General features: G+C 42.0%; 1 protein-coding gene across 8 annotated transcripts in view; it reads right to left on the bottom strand.

The window, feature by feature from the left end:
- The window catches only part of SCML2 (Scm polycomb group protein like 2), a 106,403-nt gene that overhangs the window by 20,125 nt on the left and 64,167 nt on the right, over nt 1-22,111 (bottom strand). For all 8 annotated transcript variants that reach the window (XM_090062844.1, XM_090062869.1, XM_090062877.1 and 5 more), the window contains 2 exons: nt 9,784-10,034; nt 2,254-2,389 (listed from right to left, as the gene is read on the bottom strand). In XM_090062844.1, coding sequence (XP_089918970.1) covers nt 2,254-2,389; nt 9,784-10,034 — 387 coding nt within the window. The remainder of the gene's footprint in view (nt 1-2,253; nt 2,390-9,783; nt 10,035-22,111) is intronic.

Below are 22,111 nucleotides of genomic sequence, written 5' to 3'. Positions count from 1 at the left end.
AGACCAGGATTTTGACCAGCTATCAAAACTGTCAACTGCACAAGCCTTCCTTGCCCCACTTGAACATTCGCATTCAATTAATATGCTTTCTTCTGCAGTTATCACCAAGGAGCCCTTTTGATCCTCTTCTGCATAACTTAGTCTAACTCTCTGGTCAATGCTCTTTGCCGACCCCTAGAATTTATTGAACTGTGTGCACAGTGATGCCTGACAAAGCATTATTACAATGCTCCACTGTGTGAAAAATACTCCCAGTGTGTGTTGTACATAAGTATTCACTTCCACAGGAAGCACCATGCAGCTTGTCCCTTTAATGCTTTTACATTTAAAATAGCAAATATAGCTTCCTATTAGACTAAGTGAATGGTGGTGCCAAACCCCAGGACAATCACCACCCAAACTAGCTGCCAGCCACATAAGTCCAAATTCCTTTCTTTTCCAACCTGCCCTGTGTTTAAAACCCTCCTGCCTCACCACTACAAAATATTCCCAGCCTGTATTTGTATTTGCCACTGAACCTTACCCAGAGGAAAACTCCATAACACTATAGCCAACTGATAGATGCTCTGAACTATAGAAGCACACAGTAGAAAAGGAAGACCTAAACTAAACTGCATTACTCTGTAAATAACATAGGGAACTTTAGAGTTAAAATCTACCAATACACCAGTCAAATACATGTTTATGAAGACATATTCTGCAAAACGAACAAGCACAACAGAAGCCACAACAAAAAGCAACTGTTCACTCAAGGGAGACAGAGCTATCACAGCCATTAGGCTACGCAGGTTAAGCAACAAGACAAAAAAAGTGGTGGAATGCTGCTGATGCTGAAGTCAATAGGAGTTTTGCCACTGACTACAAGGGGACCAGGATTTTTCTTTGTTGTATTTATCATGACTTAATAACACACTGTTCTATTGTTCAGAGCAGGCATAAGAATTAAGATGAAAGAAATCTGCCTTGTTGAACAATGGCATTTTTTGGGTTTAAATGAAATTTGGATTTTTAAAGTGATTGAAATATGTAAAAACAATTTTAATGATCCCAAATTCTACATTCCTATCTATTCACTTTTTGGCATCAGAAGTTGCAGGAAGCACAGACATGGTGGTGAAGAGAAATATAGCAATCTGTAAAATATTTCCTTTTTAAAAAAAAAATCCTTTCACTCAGGCTGAAGAATGTTTGTAAATATGACAGTCATTTGACTGTTACATGCTTACCTTTGCCTTGATGCTAACTTGGAATGTCTGCAAAAGATGTTTCAAGCACAGACTAATTCTACTGTGCATTAGTGTGCCAGGCAAAACCCATGCTAATGTGCTAATGCACAAAATTAGTCTACTGAGCAATAGCATCACCCGAAATGTGTGCACTAGCACTACTACGCAGTAGCACCAGTTACTGCACATTTAGTTGGTAGTTACCTGGCAATAACAGGTACTAACTAAATGTGCAGTAACCACTGCACATTAATGCATGTGTAGATGTGCCCACTGTGAAGCAGGAGTTAAGGAAACGGAAAGGCAAAAAAGGGAACAGTTTCTTTTGTAAACGCAACTTAAAATGGTAGTACTTTACCTACCCCTATTTTGGATACTTAGTAGATGCTCAGAATTTGATCAACAATATACACATGAGGCCTATTTAGCTAACAAGTTTTTTTTCTTTTCCATCACCCATTTGATAATATGGTTCAAGGTCTTTTTTTTTTTTTTTTTTTTTAAATAAGGTCTACTTCTCCTGCTTAGCTTAACTTAGCCCACTTCTCCTAGATGGCTTCTTTCAATAAAAATGTATGCAGAAAACCACACCTTTATGATCTATTTCTGTGTTCTCTGGAGTGTAATGGGGTATTAGGTGTCTTTTGAGGACAGCTATTTCCAGTAAAGTTTGCTCATGATTGAGATGGACATAAGGACATACTTTTGTTACGCCTTTTTTTCTTCTCATCACAGCAGAAGCTAGGCTATTGCAGACAACTGAAAGCAATGGACTTTCTGATTCACATACCAAGCGTTTTGCCATTTAGCATCAGCAAATTGCTGATGTCTTGGTGCTGTCTTCTTACAATGCATGCATTAAATACCAGTCTTACCTAAGTAAATTGGAGACCTGGAATTTAAAAATATGTTAGCAGGATAGTGGTTTACAGTAATGTTTACAATTATGAATAATTGTGGCATAAAATGATGTGATTATTTCTCTTTAAAGGGCAAGGTGATTTCATACTCAGCATTTCCATTTTACCTGTGGATATAACTGCCGCTGTTGTACCAGCTATGCCAATGCCATCTTTAAGTACCTGTGTACCGCCACTGTCCCCATCAGGAGAAGTAAGTGGAGATGAAGGTGTAGGAGGAGACTGAACTGGCAAGGTTTTTTTCTGTTTAAACAAAAGCCCCAACAAACAAACAAACAAAAATTCAGTAAAAGATGTTGTTTTCTTAAAGAACATTCAATCAGAAGAAAACTCGGTATTATCACACACTACTACAGTGAAGAGAATATGCCTTTGAAGTGCCACCTACTGCAATGAAGCTCATTCCATCCAAAATGAAGACCCTGTACTGTATAAATTAACTCATCTGCATACCTTTGATAACTATTCGACTAAATCAGCAAGGCAGCTAGTGAGGGAACCTCTTATCTAACAAAGGAGGGACCAACTGAGAATAGGAAATAAAGGGGGGGAGGGGTGGCCCAACCCCAGGTCAGCCATGCACAGGGGGAGGGCATGGCCTGGACCTGATTCAGCCATGTGGGTACTGGGGAGTATTGCATCCACGCCAGAAGATAGGCGGGTGATCCAGGCTGACCTGGACAAGCTCAGCAAATGGGCAGACGAGAACCTCATAGTGTTTAACACCGATAAATGCAAGGTTCTCCACCTTGGGAGGAAAAACCTGCAGCACCCTTATAGGCTCGGCAGTGTTACGTTGGTTAGCACTACAGAAGAAAAAGACTTGGGGGTCATCATTGACAACAAGATGAACATGAGCCTCCAATGCGATGCTGCGGCTAGTAAAGCGACCAAAATGTTGGCGTGCATCCATATATGCTTCTCGAGCAAATCCTGGGACGTCATTCTCCCCTTGTACTCGGCCTTGGTGAGGCCGCAGCTGGAGTACTGCGTCCAGTTTTGGGCTCCACAATTCAAAAAGGATGTGGAGAAGCTTGAGAGAGTCCAGAGGAGAGCCACACGCATGATCAGAGGTCAGGAAAACAGATCTTACGATGACAGGCTGAGAGCCACGGGACTCTTTAGCCTGGAGAAGCGCAGGCTCAGGGGTGATCTGATGGCCACCTATAAGTTTATCGGGGTGACCACCAGGATCTGGGGGAACGTCTGTTCACCAGAGCGCCCCAAGGGATGACGAGGTCGAACGGTCACAAATTCCTGCAAGACCATTTCGGCTGGACATAAGGAAGAATTTCTTTACTGTCCGAGCCCCCAAGGTCTGGAACAGTCTGCCAGCGGAGGTGGTTCAAGCACCTACATTGAACACCTTCAAGAGTAAATTGGATGCTTATCTTGCTGGGATCCTATGACCCCAGCTGACTTCCTGCCCTTTGGGCAGGGGGCTGGACTCGATGATCTCCCGAGGTCCCTTCCAGCCCTAATGTCTATGATTTGGCTTTGCAGGGGGGAGGGGCAGGGGAATTTGGCAGCAGGGAATGGTGGCAATGTTAATGGCTACTGCTCCCCCACCACCAAATTCCCAATTCAGGGGGAGCCCTATGGGCCAAGTTCTGTCTCCATGGGCTATATTAGGCAGGCTGAGCTGTTTTAAGCTAATCAGGTCTGTAAATAAGCTGCTTGAATTGTTGAGCAGTTCCTGTATGCAACCTGGGTAAGTGGCAAAAAGGTTTAATCAGAGTACTAGATAGGCCCTGATATTAAACTCCAGGCAAATCATTTTTGAAAATGTATAGCCTCTACTAAGATTTGTTTCAGTATCATAACCACTTAATTCATCCAGCTGTTGGGTGTCTAGTAAAACCCAGAATGGCATAAGGAACCTAAAATGGCAAAACAGTAAATCCAATACAAACACGTTACTAATGACCCCGTTTCCCTTTTATGAGAAAACACACATAAAATACATCTTATCTTCTGCTCTCAGCTCTGTTTAAAACTTCCTTTCAACCAGCAACCGTCTTTAATACCACCATATCATCATTCATATATGGGATTTAAGGCCAGGTATAGACGTTATATTTTTACCAGTGTAAGCGATCAGAAACTGGTCTATACCTGTAACAGAACAGAAGTTTGGCACACAACATTGGTTTATACCCATAACTGAAGTCTGGCACACAGACTGGTTTAAAAATGGTGGAACCCAGTCTCTGATTTGCTCCTCCCCGCCCCACCAAATGGAAAGTGTGTTCTGTTTGCTACCAAACTAAATTACATTGCTTACAGAAAGCTATGCAACTCAGATCAATTCCACCTCAGGCTTTTTGAATGTCTGTACCTACCCTAAGAGGCAGTGTTAGGCAAGCAGTTTGGAAGAGGTAGGGGATGGTGAGGGGAGATAGCTGCGGGCTCTGAGCCTGCAAAGGTCAGAGAAGGCATACATCTTCAGAGGTACTGAGTGGAGGATGAAGAACAAGCTCATTGTCAGTGGCTACTTATTTCATAAATGTAGACTGTCTTCCCCTATGATTGTGCTTCCTTAAGGCAAGCTCCGTAGTAGTGCAGAACTTGTACACTAAAATACTAGACTAAAATGTTCAAAAACAAAAAAAGCTTCAAATACTCAAATGTCAGCAGATTGTTTAAAATATGTTAAACTATAATTATTTGCCTTTTGATTATTAGTGTTTAGGGTGCATTCAGATTATAGGAAAGTAAGGCTGGAAGGGACCTCATAAAGTCATGTAATCCAGCCCTCTGTTCGAGGCAGGATCACCCTTAACTAAATCATCCTAGTTAAGTGTTTGATTAACCAGCTTTTTAAAATTACCAGGGATGGAGATTCTACAGCCTTTCTATGTAGCTTATTCCAATGCTTGGCCAATCTCATAATCAGAAAGTTCTTCCTTGTGTCCAAACTGAATTTCCTCTGCTGCAGTTTGAGGTCATTATTCCTAACCTGTCCCCTACAGCCAAAGAGAAAAGTCTATCTCTATCCTCAGATAATAATTCTGTTATAATTTTGTTAAACCAGGAAAATTTTTATTTTTAAATTGGCTAGGCTATTAATTATGAGCATGTCTGAAAATAAAGGGAATTTTAGAGCAGTTTTAACCCGTTTCCATTTCTCTCCATCAGATCAGATGCTTTACTTTCAAAAATGGCCAGTCCCATGTTATTTTGCACAAATTTAAGACTATTGGGATTTATACCAGTGTACAGATTACCTCATGGAGGCTTCCATACTGCTGCGAAACAACCAAAAGCTGACTGATGATGTGGTGAGGTTTCTCCTCTTTCCTACCTTCTACATTAGATGCAGGCTGCAGCCAAGGCTAGGGATTACGACTGAGATGTGCCAGTGGTTCCTTCTAGGACTTAAGACCAGAGGTTCCTGGGTAGAGGGTCTTGCCTCTCTGTTCAGGGTCTGACAGACTGCCAGATTTGGGGTGAAAAAGGATTTTTACCCCATGGTCAGACTGCAATGGAATGTGGAGATTTTTGCCTTCCTCTGCAGTAGGGAGTGTGGACCTCTGCTTAAGCTCTCTTGAGTGTATATTAACTACCTTTAACAGAAGCAGGACATTGGCTGCCATGCTCCTCGTTTCATCTGTGGCAGTTAGGGAGTTATGTGTTGTGTTGTGTTAGTATAGGTGGTAATTTTACTAAAAGGTTAGATTATGGACCTGTATAGGGTGGTTTGGATAGGGATGGTCCTGCCTCTGGCAGGAGGATGGACTAGATGACCTATGAAGGTCCCTTCCAGCTCTGCTTCTCTACAATTCTATAATTAAACTGAATGACATTAAAAGGAAACCTAAAATTGTGGTTTGCAACCGGGGCAAATGGAGCAGGCTGATCAACTCTCACAATCTTCAGTGAAATTTAGGAACGTATTTCCCACAAATGCCTTAAAAAAATTACGACTAAATGACTTTTAATATTATTTTTCACATGGAGATATTGATATCATAAATTAAACTGAGATTATCTGTGCAACTGTGGAAAGAACTGGAAAAATGAGAAAGGGCCCCTATGACAATCTCTTTCAAACTGTGGACCAATAAAGGTAGATTATGGTAAAAAATGCATTAAACAGCTACTCAGCTAGTTAAAATTTTGAATCGGACAGAATCTAGTTTTATGATTTGTGAATTAATAAACAACTTAACATATAAAGAGTGAATTTTGCTTGCTTAAATAAGTCTCTTGAAGGTAATCTCTAATATCTGTACAAAGTAGTAATTCAAAATGCAGATGTAAACATTTTATTTTATACCAGCTGAGAAGAAATTAACAACACTAGAATGAAATATTAAAATTTTTCAAGAATTGTGGCTTGATTTTTGGTTCATTGTTAGTTTCCTCTTACTAAAACAGGCAACCAATTACTTGCTAAGGGCAGAAAGGAAAAGAGAAGTCAGAAAGCAGTGGAATGGACAGAAAGGAGCATAACAAATCAAAACACTGAATGGAACGATTAAGTAAAAGTAGGGGCTTCCTTTTTCAAATCTTGTATTTAGTATGAACAAAACTAAATAGATTAAAATAACGCTTTGTCTTTATTGACATGGTATAAAATTTTGTTTATATATAAAAAAGAAAAGAATAAAAGGGGAAAAAACAGTGCTTTCCTGTCACAAGACTGAAACTGGCAAACACCATGTAGTGCAAGCTGAAGAAGAATGGTAAGGAGTCAAACTACATAAAAGGGGATTTAAATTTTGCCATATTTAAGTCTCTGGTATAGTGCAGGCTTCATGATGCCTGCTATGTAATCTCACATGTCCTTTGAGCATGAAGCCCCCTGAAATCAATAGGATGGTTTACTCATTTTTTCATTGAAAAGGGTAAAACTGTGATACTCAAACAAAAATGAGCATGTATGCAACTTTTCTTGAATTATATAACATTCTTCTGCTTCTCAGGTGTAGTAAAACAAAAACCATTAATAAAACAACTAAACATCACCATATAAAAGAGAACACTACTTCAAACAGTTCATCGGGACAGAATAGTTAACTAGAAGCGATCAGTTTACAAAATCAACATGGGCTTATATTTTACTGTTTGATGAAGAGGATAAATTTGAAACCACTTGTATAGCAGCAAACACTGTATTCATGATTGGATACAGGAATTTGAAAAGGGGAATGTGGGAGCAGTGACCAGCACTTGCAGGGTGGCTGCACGCTCTCTTCCAACCTCCCCCCAGTAACTGGGATGGGAAGACATTACTGAGAGACCAGAAGCCAGTGACTTTTTGGCTAAGTACAGACAGTCTAAAAGCCCAAGGCAGAATTGTTTCAGTGTCTGCAGGTTAGTTTAAGCTTGTGTAGACTAAACCAATAAGCAAGTGAACAGACAGTCGCTTTGGATTCTGGAAATGCAGCCACATGCCTGTAGTGGCCCAGGCCAGAAGCCAAGGAACGCTAAAGCACACCTCCCCGCTCAGCTGAAGCAAACAATCTGGGCCAAGGCTAACCCACCCATTCTGCACGGGAGGGATATGCAGGGAAGGTGCAAAGCATCTTGGGATGCAGGAGGGTTATAAGTTAACTTGAACCTGGAGAGGATCTTGAACAGCAGTTCAATAAATTGGTTTAACCTAAATCAGTTTTGTCTAATACTATAACCACCCTGGTTTATCTTAAACCAGTTTTGGCCATTTTGAAAGCAGAACTGAACTTCTGTTGTGTTACAAATTTGAACCTGTTTCAAATCACTTATACCAATTTATGTGCAACTTCTGTCCCTAGCCTTTAGGTCCCCAAAGCAGGAAAAAAATCCTGCTTCCCCACACATAACCTGACATGTCCTCTCCCATTTACTCCCTTCCCTACCTGCCAGTGCCATTGTCCCTGGCTGACCTGGGGGCAGGAGGACCTCCAAAGCAATCCTGCCCTCCTGCAGCTAGGCTGCACAGGGAGACAGGCTCAGCCAGGGGTACTGGCAGAAAGTGGGTTCTCCCTCCTTGAACCTGCTCCCAAGCTGATGGGGAACACTGGGGTGGGGGGATCAGATAGGGAGAGAGAACTCATGTACACATACAACATAGAATATCTTTGTAGCTGGTTTTTATGGTGCCTGAAAATTGAATGTATGGCTTGCCCCATCTCCATACTGACATATCTGTTGGCATCAGGGTGGGGCTGACCTGAGCCCAGTTGGATACCACAGGCTGTTCCCAGTCCCTGTGCCCCATGCCCTTGCACAGCCCAGCATCGATGCCTAGGGGGCTGCAAGTGCCAGGTGGGGAGAGTGAATTAGCTCCCTCCATTTGGCCTGTTCAAAGCTGTGCACCCAGCAGTCCCATCAGGACTGTACCTTGTGCAGCTTTTGACTTGTCAGTGTATGTAAAACACAGGATCTGGGTGCCATATGTGCTGACAAGTTGAAAAAGCATGATTGGGATCTGATCCCTGATTTCCTCAAACTACACATCCTGCACATGTGGCATGGCAGGCTATCCGATTATTCCGATCTGGGATGAGTTCCTATTGTGTCATTAAATTAACTTGTACTGGGGGCCCAAGACTCACTCTTGTGCAGTGGCCATGTTTTTTTAAAAGTAAAGTACTAGTTCATTTTGTGAAGAGTCTAACGCTGTCAGAGTAGGCACACGAGGTGTTTTCTGAAAATACCTACATCAGGCACCTCAGGGGACCTAGACATTTGTTTGCCAAGCCCCTGGATCACAATCAGGCTTAGATGGGGGAAGGGACACTTACAAAAGCTTAGTGAGGCAGCTTTGCACTAGGGGCAGCTGTGATGTCTAGGGCAGTAGTGGCTGCCTTTGCGCCCCCCACAAAGGTGGGACTACGAGCTGCTGCCTTGGTTGTCCCCAGCCTTCCCTCTAAGCTGAGTGGCATGTGCAGCTATGCAGGCGCACCTGGCAGTGCGACATGAGCATGCCTGCACAGCCACACATGCCTCACAGCTTACAGGAAACACTGGTTGTCCCCCTCAGTTACACTGCTTGATGGCAAGTTGTTCAGATCAAGACAGTTCTAAGCATGCCACAGAAGCAGAATTCCACACATTTATGCACATTTAGATTGAAACAGGAAAAGGCTTATTGAGTTTAGATGCCACTACCCCATCTAGATCAGTTTTGGACTTGGGTGGAATTTAAGTGTTTACGTCCTTTTTTTTTTTAAATGCATTTACAGTCCTTATTTGATTTCACCTGCATTAAAAACGAAGGGTTAAAATAAGTTAAACAGTACAAACTTAAAATGTATTTCAGTAAATGTATTTATTTAAGTAAGAAAACAACTAAATTTAAGTAAGCTAGATCTTCCCTGAACTTGGAAATTTACTGAAATAGGTTTTTTTTCCCAATTTATCTTAATCCACTGGATTTATTATTATGACTAATTCTTCTGAAAAAAATCTTATTCCAAAACAAGTGGCCTCACAGAGGTTTATACTGAAAATAAAAAACCCAGCATTCCATTCAAGTTATTTCAGGAAATTTCCAAATACAGAGAAACTCTAAGCGTCTGAAGGGAAAATAGCACCAAGCTTTACATGAAATTATGTGCGTTTGTTCAAACAAACAAACAAACAAACAAACCAAAAATAAAACATTGTAAAGAACTGCAATACCCGTTGAAGTGGTAAATGGAACTAACCTTTCTTCCAGGTTTCAAAGTTTTTTTCCTTGTTTTGAGATTTTCAGTATGAGTGGCATTTTTTGTCAAGGGACCATTTTTTGGAGACTTGCCCTTCATAGGAACTACAGATTGCCCGGTAGGTTTAGCCCGACTTTGTTTTCTGCCCCGCTGAGCTGATGCTGAAGCAGACTTCTGTGGCGACTGCATTGCACTCCGGGTCACTTTGGAAGGGGAATACTGGGTTTTTGCACCAGTCTTAGTAGTGGAAACTGAGGAAATACAAAGCAAATGAGGGGAAAAAACCCACTCAAAATGAATTCCAGAATCTGAAGACATTTTATATCATTAGGCTGGGGTTAATTTGTTCTAGCAAAGCAGGTATTTTAAGAACTATTTAAAAAAATGCTGCATATTCATTTTTAAAATTATATTTAAAAATATCAAACAGTAACAGGCATTTAGTGTCACTACTTAATTTATCTAAATCTGAAAGTAACAGAATCTGTTCCATCCAAAATGTATTCAAGAGCAATTATTCTACAAGGAATTATTTTCAGATACAATTCAAAGACTATTTGAATCCACTCACCCCACAGATGTTTCTTATAGTTTTTGCTATTACTACTAACAAACTTACGTTTTTATTATGCTTTTTCATCCAAAAGAATCTCAAAGGGTCTTACTGTAAGAAATCAATCCACCCACCTCTAAAGGCAGTTGCTGCCAAAGTAATCAATGCAACTATTTAACAGTGTACAATGTTAGAAAAGAATTTTGAGCAGAAGATAAAGAAAAACATTCAAGTACAAAGTAGTAATTTTTTATAAGCAAAATAAAAAATAATTAGAATTTGTCACAGATACTAGAATAAAAACCAAAGTCCTTGTGGAAAATGCAAAAGATGACATATTAAATGATCATTTCTTCAGCTTTAAAATTCCTTTTGTAAGAAGGAATTGACAGCATCATGGCTCACCATTTTCAGCTTAATCCTGCTCGGAAAAAAAGAAAAGTAAAGAACAACAGCTACGAAATAGTTTCTTGGTGTATCTAAATGTCCTTTGCAGGTTCTTTCATCCATATAAAATATTGCTTAACCCTATGTAATTCATCAGGTATGACCATCTCACAGCTTAAAAGCAACAGGCTGAAAGCCAAAATCAAAGTTCTGTTAAGCAAAGGCTTCCAAGTTAGCAATATATTTTCACCCATTTTATTTTTCTCTAAAGCACTAAAGATGAATTTATTATAACAATTTATTTGGTAACAGACTGACAATAAAGGACAACATAAGATAACAAATACATGGGAGTTGTTTTACATAGATAGCACTGATGAGAATGTACATCTTGTTACTTCCCAGTACCACCTGTGGCCAAGTCAAAAAGCAATACCTGGTTCCAAAAAAACCTGTACCTATTTTTCTTTAGCAAGATAAATGATAAAGAGAGACATAGAAGCCTTCTGAGGAAGAGGTAAGCCAGTAGAGGCATTAGTCAACCCTTGTACCGCAAGGGGAAAAAAGAAAGTTCCCTTAAAAAAAAAAAAAAATCACCTGAAATTAACACACAAAATAATTCCTTCCCCCCCCCCCCCGGCAGCCTACAGCCTAACTATTCACATACAAAATGTAAAAGATCTGCTTTGATGGATTCTCTGTCACTGGAGGTCTTAAATCAAGACTGGATGTCTTTCCTAAAAGATATACTTTCACTCAGCCAGAAACTTGGAGGTTTCCACATGCAAGAATCACTATTGCCTATCCTGTACAGGAGACTGGACTAGATGATCACAATTGTTCTCCCTGGCCTTAAAAAAAAAAAAACTACAAATGAAAACGTGAGGGACTTTACATTAAAGGTTAAGGCGGAATGGACAAACCTATAGTGTCTGATCTGGAACACTGCTACAAGCTAAAAGTAGAGATCAGGGTGAACTTAAAGTATTTGCACTTTCTCCAATTTTGTGGACAAAGGTGTGCTACTTAAAACATGATTCACATTGAACATAAATAAAACCTTCAAATAAAACCAGAAGTTACATTAGTATGGACATCTAGACAGGCCATTACTACCAGGCTTTACAATACAGTATTTAGTGCTGAGCTACATGTGTGTTATATACCATAACAACCTAGCATTCAGCATTATAACTAATGCTTTTCCTTCGATATATCAGTTACATCAGTTAAAAGAAAAATAATTTAACAGAAAAGCAAAATTAACTGTGAACCCCAAAATGATATCTTAAATGATCATAAACAAAAGTTCTATAAATACAAGTCTAGAACACTTCAGGATAATTGAATTATGCATGTTTGCTTTATGCCCCTTATAGATCAAATGTCCTTACAAATATTTGTAATGCTAAATATATATTGAATCCATTTCTCTGTCACAAACTGTCTCTACACATCAGGAAGGAAAAAACTTCTGAACCTGGAAAGTAATCACTTTCCTTTCACTTACGTACTTGAAGATTTATAAGATTTCATGTATAGCATCTTAAAGTAAGTTTGAATGAAATTTTAACCAATGCAGATAACATCATTCATTATACACTTCTGACTCTTGCAAGTGACAACAGTGAAAGCCGGGGAAGATTATAATATTCCTTTATGTTTATTCTAATATAAAATACAGCTATTTTTATTCATTTATTCTTATCTCACAATTTTGTGTTTAATAAATGTCATAAAGTTGCAAATAAATGTTTGCTATACAAATTTGTTGTGTCCGTGTATACTGAAACGAAGCAAACACATTCACATATTTTTTCCCACTGGAAATGAAATATTAAATACATAAATAATTTTAAAGTCATGATAAAACAAGTACTATCAAGTTCTAAAGAGCATAGGTACATGTTTCTACATACAGAGCAAATATTTAGTCCTTTGTAGAAAGGATGGATATCTATAAACAAAGACTAACAATACAAGCAGTACAAACCATTCCATGATGCACTGTTGAAATACAATATAAAAGCATTTTTATTGCACCATCTTCCTACCTTGATAGTCCAGAGAACCAAATATTAGCTGCATTGACCATTAAGGGGGTTTGGCTCCCATTTGTTCATTTTTCTTCTTACTAGGACTGAAACTGATTTTTTGAATAAGCAAGACTACAACAAAGCCCATGCTGCCTATGCAGCAGAACTGAAATAGTAGCAAATGGGGATGGACCTATTTGCATTTGTTGATTTAAAGGGGGGGGTGGTAGAGGAGAGTGAGAGACTGCAAAAGTAATTCGCATATTGTCTGCAGGCTGTATTGACAGTGATCATCAGTCACCTGCTCATACTTCCTTCACCCCTGCCTTCAGTGGGAGACCAAAGGTTACACTGGGTCACAGAATCTGGAAAGAAATGAAAAGACATGCAAAATCTAGCTGCCAACCCACTGCATCTGTGGACAAAGTTATCCCCACTGGACCACATGTTCCAAAAACTAAGACATTTTAATAGTCTCAAGAGAACTTGTTAAAATATATCAATGAAAAGAAGAGAGAGAAAAAATACCAGGCTCTGCTTGCAATTACTGCAGTATTTAGATAGAATATTTACAACAGAAACAGCACATTTGCTTTTTCAGCATACTGCTTTGCATCACAATGGTCTTCTCATTTGCACAAACAAAATAAAGCATTTGTTTCATTCTGTTCCTCTGGAAAAAAATATCAACTGTTCAAGTTCCATGGGTTTGATGCATATAATTTAAGTACATAGCATTCCTTCCAATGTCTCAACCTAAATTTAAAAAGTTATTAAAACTCCTTAGAAAAGATAGTCATGTTGAACTAAAACTACAGATGTGCATTATCAACTTTAATGAAAGCCTATACAGTTTTAAACATTAACAAAATATTCAGTTTTGAAAGTTCGCAGAGCTTTTTAATTTTGCTACTGTTGTATTAAAGGTGATATGTGAATGTTTAAGTTAGAAAAATATGCAAGAACTTCCAGGATATCAGTTATTACTACCATGAAAACATTTTCAAATGCTCCGAAGTCAAATTACTGCCCTGATAATGCCATCTCTATAACTTTATGATTAACACATGAAGGAGAAAAGATCTAAATGTCCTGTCATACAACTTCTGCAATCGGTGCTAAAGTCTTCATTCACAAAAGCAAACTCGTTGAAGATACTCTATATGAATAAGCCAAATTCAGTATGGCTTACTCAGGCAATCAAAATACCTGAGCTCCTGTGTAGGGAACCAGGGGATTTGACCATAGGTTATTATAATGGAGATTTTTCTATTAGGCTTCTTCAGAGAGTTGAGTAATTGGTAAACCTAAAGCTGCAAAAAACTCATTCAAGATGTGGGAAGCCTAATCAGAAGACTAGACATTCTTCTTCAAATATAAAATTTGCCTTAAAAAAATTGTCTTTCATTTTATGCTGTTCACCTTAAGTAAAGCAGAATAAGGCATAAAACTGCAGAATTTGTAATATGAATGACTTAATTCAGACAGACTTGCAGAAAGGTAATGACTGAAAGTTGTTAGAAGCACTGAAATAAAATTACAAGAAAACAGATCCAATGATAGTTCTGTGTGTATGACTCCCTTGCAGTGGTGTAATGATGGGTGGGTGAGTACTACAGGGCATGAGTCCTGGATGCTGCCTAAGGTGGGGTGCCAGAATGGAGCTGGAGGGGCTTCTCACCCTCCTGCTGTCTCCTCCTCCCTTCCTCCTTCATCTTCTCTGTAACAGCTCAGCAGTGGGGAGAGCAATGCAGCAGTAGCTGTGGCTGAGGAGTGGGTGCACAAGTAGGCTTCAGTAAAGAGCATCCTGGGAAATGTACTTCTAAACTCTGAGAAATAGCTTTAGAGTTGTATAAGGTGGACTCTGAAAACGGAGGCATAACTCTGGCTGCATGTGACACTGTAGCAGCAACAGAGGTTTGCAGTTGCAGGGGGAAATGTCACCTCTTTTTTTTGGCCAATGCACACCAGTGATTTTTGGGCTGCTTGACATGCAGGTCAGTGGCAAAAAAAAAAAAGAGAGGACATCTCCCCAAACATCTGCAAACCTCAGGATGCTGTTCCAGCACCAGGCGCCTCCTCTACTGCTGAAGCAGGAGCTGAAGCAGCTGCTGTAGGAAAGCGCAGTATGCAGGGGGAGGGAAAATGAGGGACTGCCCAGGAAGCAGCACTTGCCAATTATACATCTGCTCCCTCAGAGTTCTGGGCATGCATTGCAGAGTACTTTCTGAATGAAGTCCAACGCATTAATCTGGGCAGAAGAATAATTCAATCTGAAAGATGTTATATGATTAATATACTATTAATATATACTGTTTTTTTCCTTTTTTTCTTTTGCATTGCTTATTGTTATTTGTATTCTGACAGCATCTTTCCACATCAAATTAGGGAACCAGTATACACCAAAAAAAATACCCACATATTCATGGACAGACCTCTCCTGCATCTATAGAGCTTAACAAACAAAATAGACAAGGCAGAAAGAGTGAGAGAAAGAAAATCTCTCCCTCCTTTACAGATGAGAAAAGTAAGGCAAAGAGATTAAGTCCAAGTTCCTAAAAGAAGTCCATGGAAGAGCCTCGTAGGTTTCACTCCAGTCCTTTACTCACAACACCAGACTTCGATGAGATGGGTCAAAATTATTATGATGTTGAGCTAGGAGGAAGAGAAAGTTTTGGAATAAAAAAAACAGCTGCCAAGAATCACAGTGTGCGAAATTTATTAAAGTATTTTGGAGACACAAGATCAATAAAAAGGACCTTTAATATACAATAGCTATTTAATATGGTATTTGGAAGCTGTAAGGTTAAAGGGTATACACAAATACACCCAAAAATTCTTAATTCTATTGCTGCCTTAAAAGCAAAACTGTACTTAAGAGAATATTCTTCTTTGGCAAGGAGAGGGACAGCATGATTTAATTCACTAACTTCTTTTACTTTCATTATTCTATCAAAGCAGGTTAAAATCCTGAATGAGACTTTCAGTCTCCTTTCACCTTCATGAAAAAGAAATAAAACCTGGACCTCATAATAAAATGGAAGAGAACAGTTATTTCATTCAAAACCATCTGGTTATTTGGAGGTGAGTGACCTCCCCCTTTTTCCCCAGCCACTCTGCCAGACTGAAAGAATCTGACTCCCCTCGTCACAGTTTTCTCTCACACATTAAAACAGAGGAAAATCCAAGAGATGCTCAAAACCACCATCTGTAAAATGGATCTGTAATCCTAATGACTGCCTGAAAACCAGTAAAGATCTACCCTGCCTAACAATATTCAAAATAAGCAACACTACCTTCCAAAGAGAAAACCACTCTTAAAAACGAAACAGCACACCCTACAATCCTCACAATCCTAAGAAAAGGCAATCCTTAGTGTAGAAAACTTTCAACTGGAGTTCTATCTCCATGCCTAAGCCAAATGAACAAAATCATAATCAAGCTCCAAGAACAGAACTAGGTAGGCAAAACTCTAAGACACTCCTTTTCAATAAAATATTTCTAGTATAACTGTATGAAGTACCTAAATATACCATATTTTCGCAAATAGAAGGTAACACTCTTTAGAAGACAACTCCCCAATAATTAGATTCTATATCTGGAAAGTTCATAAATCTGTTATAATTTTCCAGGTATAAAATCTAAATATTGGAATTTTGCCTTGAATTTGTCCCTCTTCCACTGCTACAGCAGGCATAATTAATTTGGAGGGTGAGACAGACCTTTTAATCTTTGCTTTCCCCCAACATTTCTGGGATCCTGTGACCCGGCTGACTTCCTGTCCCTGGGGCAGGAGGCTAGACTCGATGATCCTCCGGGGTCCCTTCCAGGCCAAATGTTTCATAGTTTCATAGTTGGTAGGGTCAGAAGGGACCTGAGCAGATCATCAAGTCTGACCCCCTGCCATGGCAGGAAAAGGTACTAGGGTCAAACGACCCCAGCAAGGTGTTCATCTAGCCTCCTCTTAAAGACCCCCGGGGTAGGAGCCTGCACCACTTCACTTGGAAGTTGGTTCCAGATCCTAGCCGCCCTGACCGTGAAGTAGCACCTCCTGATGTCTAATCTGAATCTACCCTCTGCCAGCTTGTGACCGTTATTTCTAGTCACTCCTGGCGGTGCTCGGGGGAACAGGGACTCCCCCAGTGCCTGCTGGTCCCCTCTGACTAGTTTGTAACAGGCCACTAGATCTCCCGTCAGCCTTCTCTTGTGGAGGCTGAACAGGTTCAGGTCCCATAGCCTCTCCTCATAGGGCCTGCCCTGCTGCCCCCTGATCGTGCGAGTGGCCCTCCTCTGGACCCTCTCCATGTTGTCCACATCCCTCTGGAAGTGCAGCGCCCAGAACTGGACGCAGTACTCCAGCTGCGGCCTGACCAGTGTCGCATAGAGGGGGAGGATCACCTCCTTGGACCTGCTTGAGATGCATCTGTGGATGCATAACAGGGTATGGTTGGCTTTCCTGACTGCCTCCCCACACTGTCGGCCCATGTTCATCTTGACATCAGTGATGATTCCAAGATCCTTTTCTGCCTCTGTACTGACAAGAAGGGAGTTCCCCAGCCTGTAGGTATGGTGCTGGTTCTTCCTCCCCAGGTGCATCACCTTGCATTTGTCAGTGTTGAAACCCATCGTGTTCTCACCCGCCCACCCCTGTAACCTGTCTAGGTCTGATTGCAGCCTATTCCTTCCCTCTAGTGTGCCCACATCCCCCCACATCTTAGTGTCATCAGCAAATTTGAACAGGGTGCTTTTTACCCCCTCGACCAAGTCGCTGATGAAGATGTTGAACAGCACGGGCCCGAGGACCGAGCCCTGGGGAACCCCACTGCCCACATCCCTCCAGGTCGAAAATGACCCATCCACCAGCACTCTCTGGGTGCGGACCTCCAGCCAGTTAGCGACCCATTTGACTGTGTAGGTGCCGACACCACAGTCCCCTAGTTTTTTTAATGCGAATGGGGTAAGAGACAGTGTTGAAGGCCTTCTGAAAGTTCAGAAAGACTACATCCACTGCTACCCCTGTGTCTAACGACTTGGTGCCCTGGTCATAGAAGGCCACCAGGTTGGTTTGACAGGACCCGCCTCTAATGAACCCGTGTTGGTTGCCCCAAGCATATGTCTATGAAATATATGCAACATTTTCCCCTGACAGCTCCTTTCTCCTCTCCTTACTGTTAGACCCTGTTCTCCCTGAGCACATGGAAACAAGGAGCAAATCTGAAACAATAACTTTGAAATTAAACATGGCTATAGAAATACGCATATAGTACCCATACTCCTAGTTCATTCAGCATTGATGAATTACCTTTTTTGAAACTGCTGCACATTTTAGCACAGGTATTCCATAACCACATGTCCGAGCAGCACTTTGCCACCTACCTATATATAGTACAAACTGCAAACTATGTTTTTCCCCCCACAAATTTTGTGCCTCTAGCCAAACCAATTCCAAATATTATCAGCTGAGCAGAGCTCAACTGTTCAAGTTTGTGTGCCTGTTCAATTCTGCACTACCACTGGTAAGTATCCTGCCTCCCAGACTCTTCAGCTTGGGGCCTCAGATACTCCCGAATCCATGGCAGGCATCCTACAGGCAAGGCCCAAGACTAGAGGGCTTGGAGTTCAGATCCCTGCCTAGTCTTTCTTGCCCCTAGCCAAAAGACTGGAAGAGCAAACTAGAGGGAGCGCTCAAGAGCAATTCCCCATCACCATATACTGAGTAGCTAAGATCCTCATATTTGGAGGTATTGGTAGACTCTCATAAGTGTCATTCCACATTGCATGGCACAGGCCTTCACCTTCTAACTAAACCAAGTCACTTTCTAGATCAGGGGTGTGCAAAATACAGCCCTCAGGCCAGATCCTCCATTTCCCAGCAGCCCTGACAGCAGTGGCTCCTTCCAGTTGCCACTGCCCAGGCACCCAGGCCCATCTGCCCCACACCACCAGCTGGGGCAGGATCTACGTAGGCAGGGCACGTGGCTAGGCAGCTGGGATGGGGCTGCAGGCTGGTAAGGAGCAGCATACTGGGATCTTGGAGCGGAGACAGCACAGGACAGGGGCCAGGGCAGAGCTAGGATCTGCTGCCTGCACACCGCTGTGACAAGCACAGGTTCCACAGGCAAGGGCATGCAGGAAGTGGATGGTGTGTCTGCCCCAGCCCTAAAACCATGCTGTCACCACCCCATGATCCCGGTCACAGATACAGTTCCCCACCTGACTGTGTGCCCTGCCCAGGATCACAGGGCCATGACAGCATGGGGCCAGGGCTAGGACAGAGCCCTGGTTCTGTAGGTAGGGGTGTGCAGGCAGGGAATCTGACCCATGGGCCATATTTTGCCCTCCCCTGTTCTGGATCATTGTATCATACAAACTTATACATGGTAATAGCCCAAAGCCAAAAACGTGATTTTTTTTTCTTTTTTTTTAGGAAAATTTTCTGTGTTCCAAGCCAAATCCACCCTAAATTCATGAGTCATTCAAGAATCATATGTGGCCCTATTACCAGCAAACATCCTCCACTCCTACCCAGGGCCTCAGATACTTCTTAATCACTTGGCAGGCATCCTACATGCAGGCCCAAGCCCAGAGGCTTGGGGTTTGGACACCCCCGAGTTTCACTTGCCCTCTGCTGTATGGCCTCAGAAGCAAGCTAGGAAAGAGTCTCCCATTTCTGTACAGTGGGCATAAAGCCAAGATCTTCCCACTGGAAATGAAAGTGGGAGGCTAACATTATCTTCACAGGTACTACCCCGTGCCAGAAAAGCCTAGTATTTGAGTATATATGTTCACTTTGCTTACAAGGAAGAAAAAAGAAACAAAACTATGTAATCCTCCCTCTGGGTGTAGAGACACATAACAACAGAACCAATCAAAAACATCACTGATTGGCAACCAGTTCCAATTGCATGAAATGCTGTGGTTCTAATACCAGGGGGTGAAAGTGAACACCCAGCCCATCATGCCTTGCAGCGGGGAAGAGCCTGCACCCATAGTTTGGGAGACCCAGAGGGTGGGCAGGGGTGATCTGTAGCTGGAGTACATTTTCACTTTTCTATTTTCCCTTCTTTCCTAAATATGAGTTTAATAAACTTCAGTAGCCTGCAAAAGACTGTCTGCAGTGCATTTGCCCAACTTGGGCAGGGGGGGAGGGAGAAGGGAGAAGCAAGGAAGTACTTGGTCCCCTACTTTGTTTCCTAGAGGAAACCGGAAGGGACACGATGAGGTTTTGTGGTCCAGAAGGGAGTGAGGACACATCTGTTCAATAGAAAAATAGCTTTTCCTGAACAAACAGTGGAAGAAAGTGCAACAATATAAAATGCCAATAAAAGGGAAAAGAGGGAGTGACCAGTTGCAGCAGTGCATCTTGGGTGGGGTGACAAGTGATGCAGTGTGGGATTCCTGGCAGACTGATAAGATCCATATCACAGAACACTTGGTGTCCACATATAATAATGAACCAGTTCACAGTGAATCAGTTCAAACTGTGCTGGACCACGACCCATACTTCAGAACAAGAGACATGCTTGGGTGGGATGGGCTTCACCTCTCCCCCAGAGGTAAGTGTGTGTTCTCTTTCAGGTTGGCTGATCTCCTCTGGCTAACTAGGTTAGTCAGGGAAAGGGGAGGATGAGTACGGAGGGAGCCACGGAACACCAAACCAAGAGACACATACAAGATCAGCCCAGGTATGCAGCAAAGATCCTATCAAACAGCAGTTTAAGGGAGGATTAGGGACAGCCACCAGGGGACTTAGGTGTATATACACAAATGCCAGAAGCATGGGGAACAAGCAGGAGGATCTAAAGCTCTTGCTAGCAAGCAACAACTTTGACCTAATGGGACTAACTGAAACCTGGTGGGACTCTTCTCACATCTGGTTGGTGGGAATAGAGGGCTGTAGGTTGTATAGGAGAGATAGAGTAGGGAAAAAAGGTGGGAGAGTTGCTCTGTATGTCAAAGAACAGTACACATCTTCCCTGCTCAAATTAGGGTCAGAGGGTGGTCAAGCAGAGACTCTGTGGGTTAGGATCCAAGGGGCTTGGGGTGAAAGGGATCTGGTGGTGGGGGTCTACTACAGGCCACCACACCAGGACAATGAACTAGACCAGGAATTTTCCAAGCAGCTCAAAGAGGCTGTGAAGTCTAGAGATACAGTAGTCATGGGGGACCTTAACTAGCCAGACATATGCTGGGAGGAGCAGTCACCTAGATCTAACTGCTCTCTCAGGTTCTTAACCTGTATTCAGGACCTCCACCAAGCACAGGAGGTAAGGTGTCCCACCAGGAACAATGCCTTGTTCAACTTGGTGTTCACCACAGGGGATGACCTGGTGCGGGACCTGCAGATTCAAGGCAACTTAGGGGACAGTGATCACCAAATGATTCAATTCACTATCCAGTGAACGGCAGGCATTATACCCAGCAGGGCACGGGTGCTAAACTTTAATAGACTATGGGGATTGGTTAGCAGGGTGCTATGAGCTAAGAACTTGGATGCGTTGAGGGTCCAGGGTGGGTGGACATTCCTCAAGGAAACCATTCTTTGGGCTCAGAGTGAGTCAATCCCATGGCAGAGGAAAGGGGGCCAGGAAAGCCCTTTAGCTAACCAGGGGCATCCAAGATACCTTAAGAGGATAAAAAGAGGCGTACAGGAAATGGAAGCAGGGGGTAGCTAGCAAAGACGCGTATACTTCTTTGGCCCACACCTGCAGGGAGTTGGTCAGGAATGCCAAGGCAACCCTAGAACTCAGGCTAGTGTCAGGGACTAAGGACAATAAAAAGTCTTTCTTTAGGTACACTGGGAGCAAAGACAGTGTGGGGTAGCATAGGACCCATACAGGATGGGCAGGGGGCTTAGTGATGGATAGCAAAGACAAGGCAGAGCTCTTCAATGAGTTTTTTGCTTCTTTCTTCTTAAATGGCAATCTTGACAAGTCTTCAACATACATCATGGACACAAACCAAGGGAACATCAACCGACCAACAGTCAGTGCCGACATGGTAAAAAGTCACTTAGAGGGACTGGACGTATTCAGATCACCAGGGCCAGAGGGACTCCACCCACGGGTAATGAAGGAATTAGCAGGGATCATAGCTGATCCACTGGCAAGGATATATGAGCGCTCATGGCGCTCAGGTCAGGTTCCGGAGGACTGAAAGAAGGCTAATGTCATCCCAATCTTTAAGAAGGGGAGGAAGGAGGACCCGGAGAACTATAGACCAGTCAGTCTTACCTCTATCTCTGGGAAAATCCTAGGAAAAATTATCAAGGAGAACATCTGTGGGAGCCCGCTGGGTAATGTGATGCAGAGGGGTAACCAATGTGGGTTTTTAGCAGGCAGGTCCTGCCTGA

This window comes from Crocodylus siamensis, chromosome 1 (genome assembly GCF_052110815.1).
Source record: "Crocodylus siamensis isolate JL-2025a chromosome 1, ASM5211081v1, whole genome shotgun sequence".
NCBI lineage: Eukaryota > Metazoa > Chordata > Crocodylia > Crocodylidae > Crocodylus > Crocodylus siamensis.
Note: the sequence above shows the minus strand (reverse complement) of the source record. Positions and strands in the feature narration are given on the sequence as shown.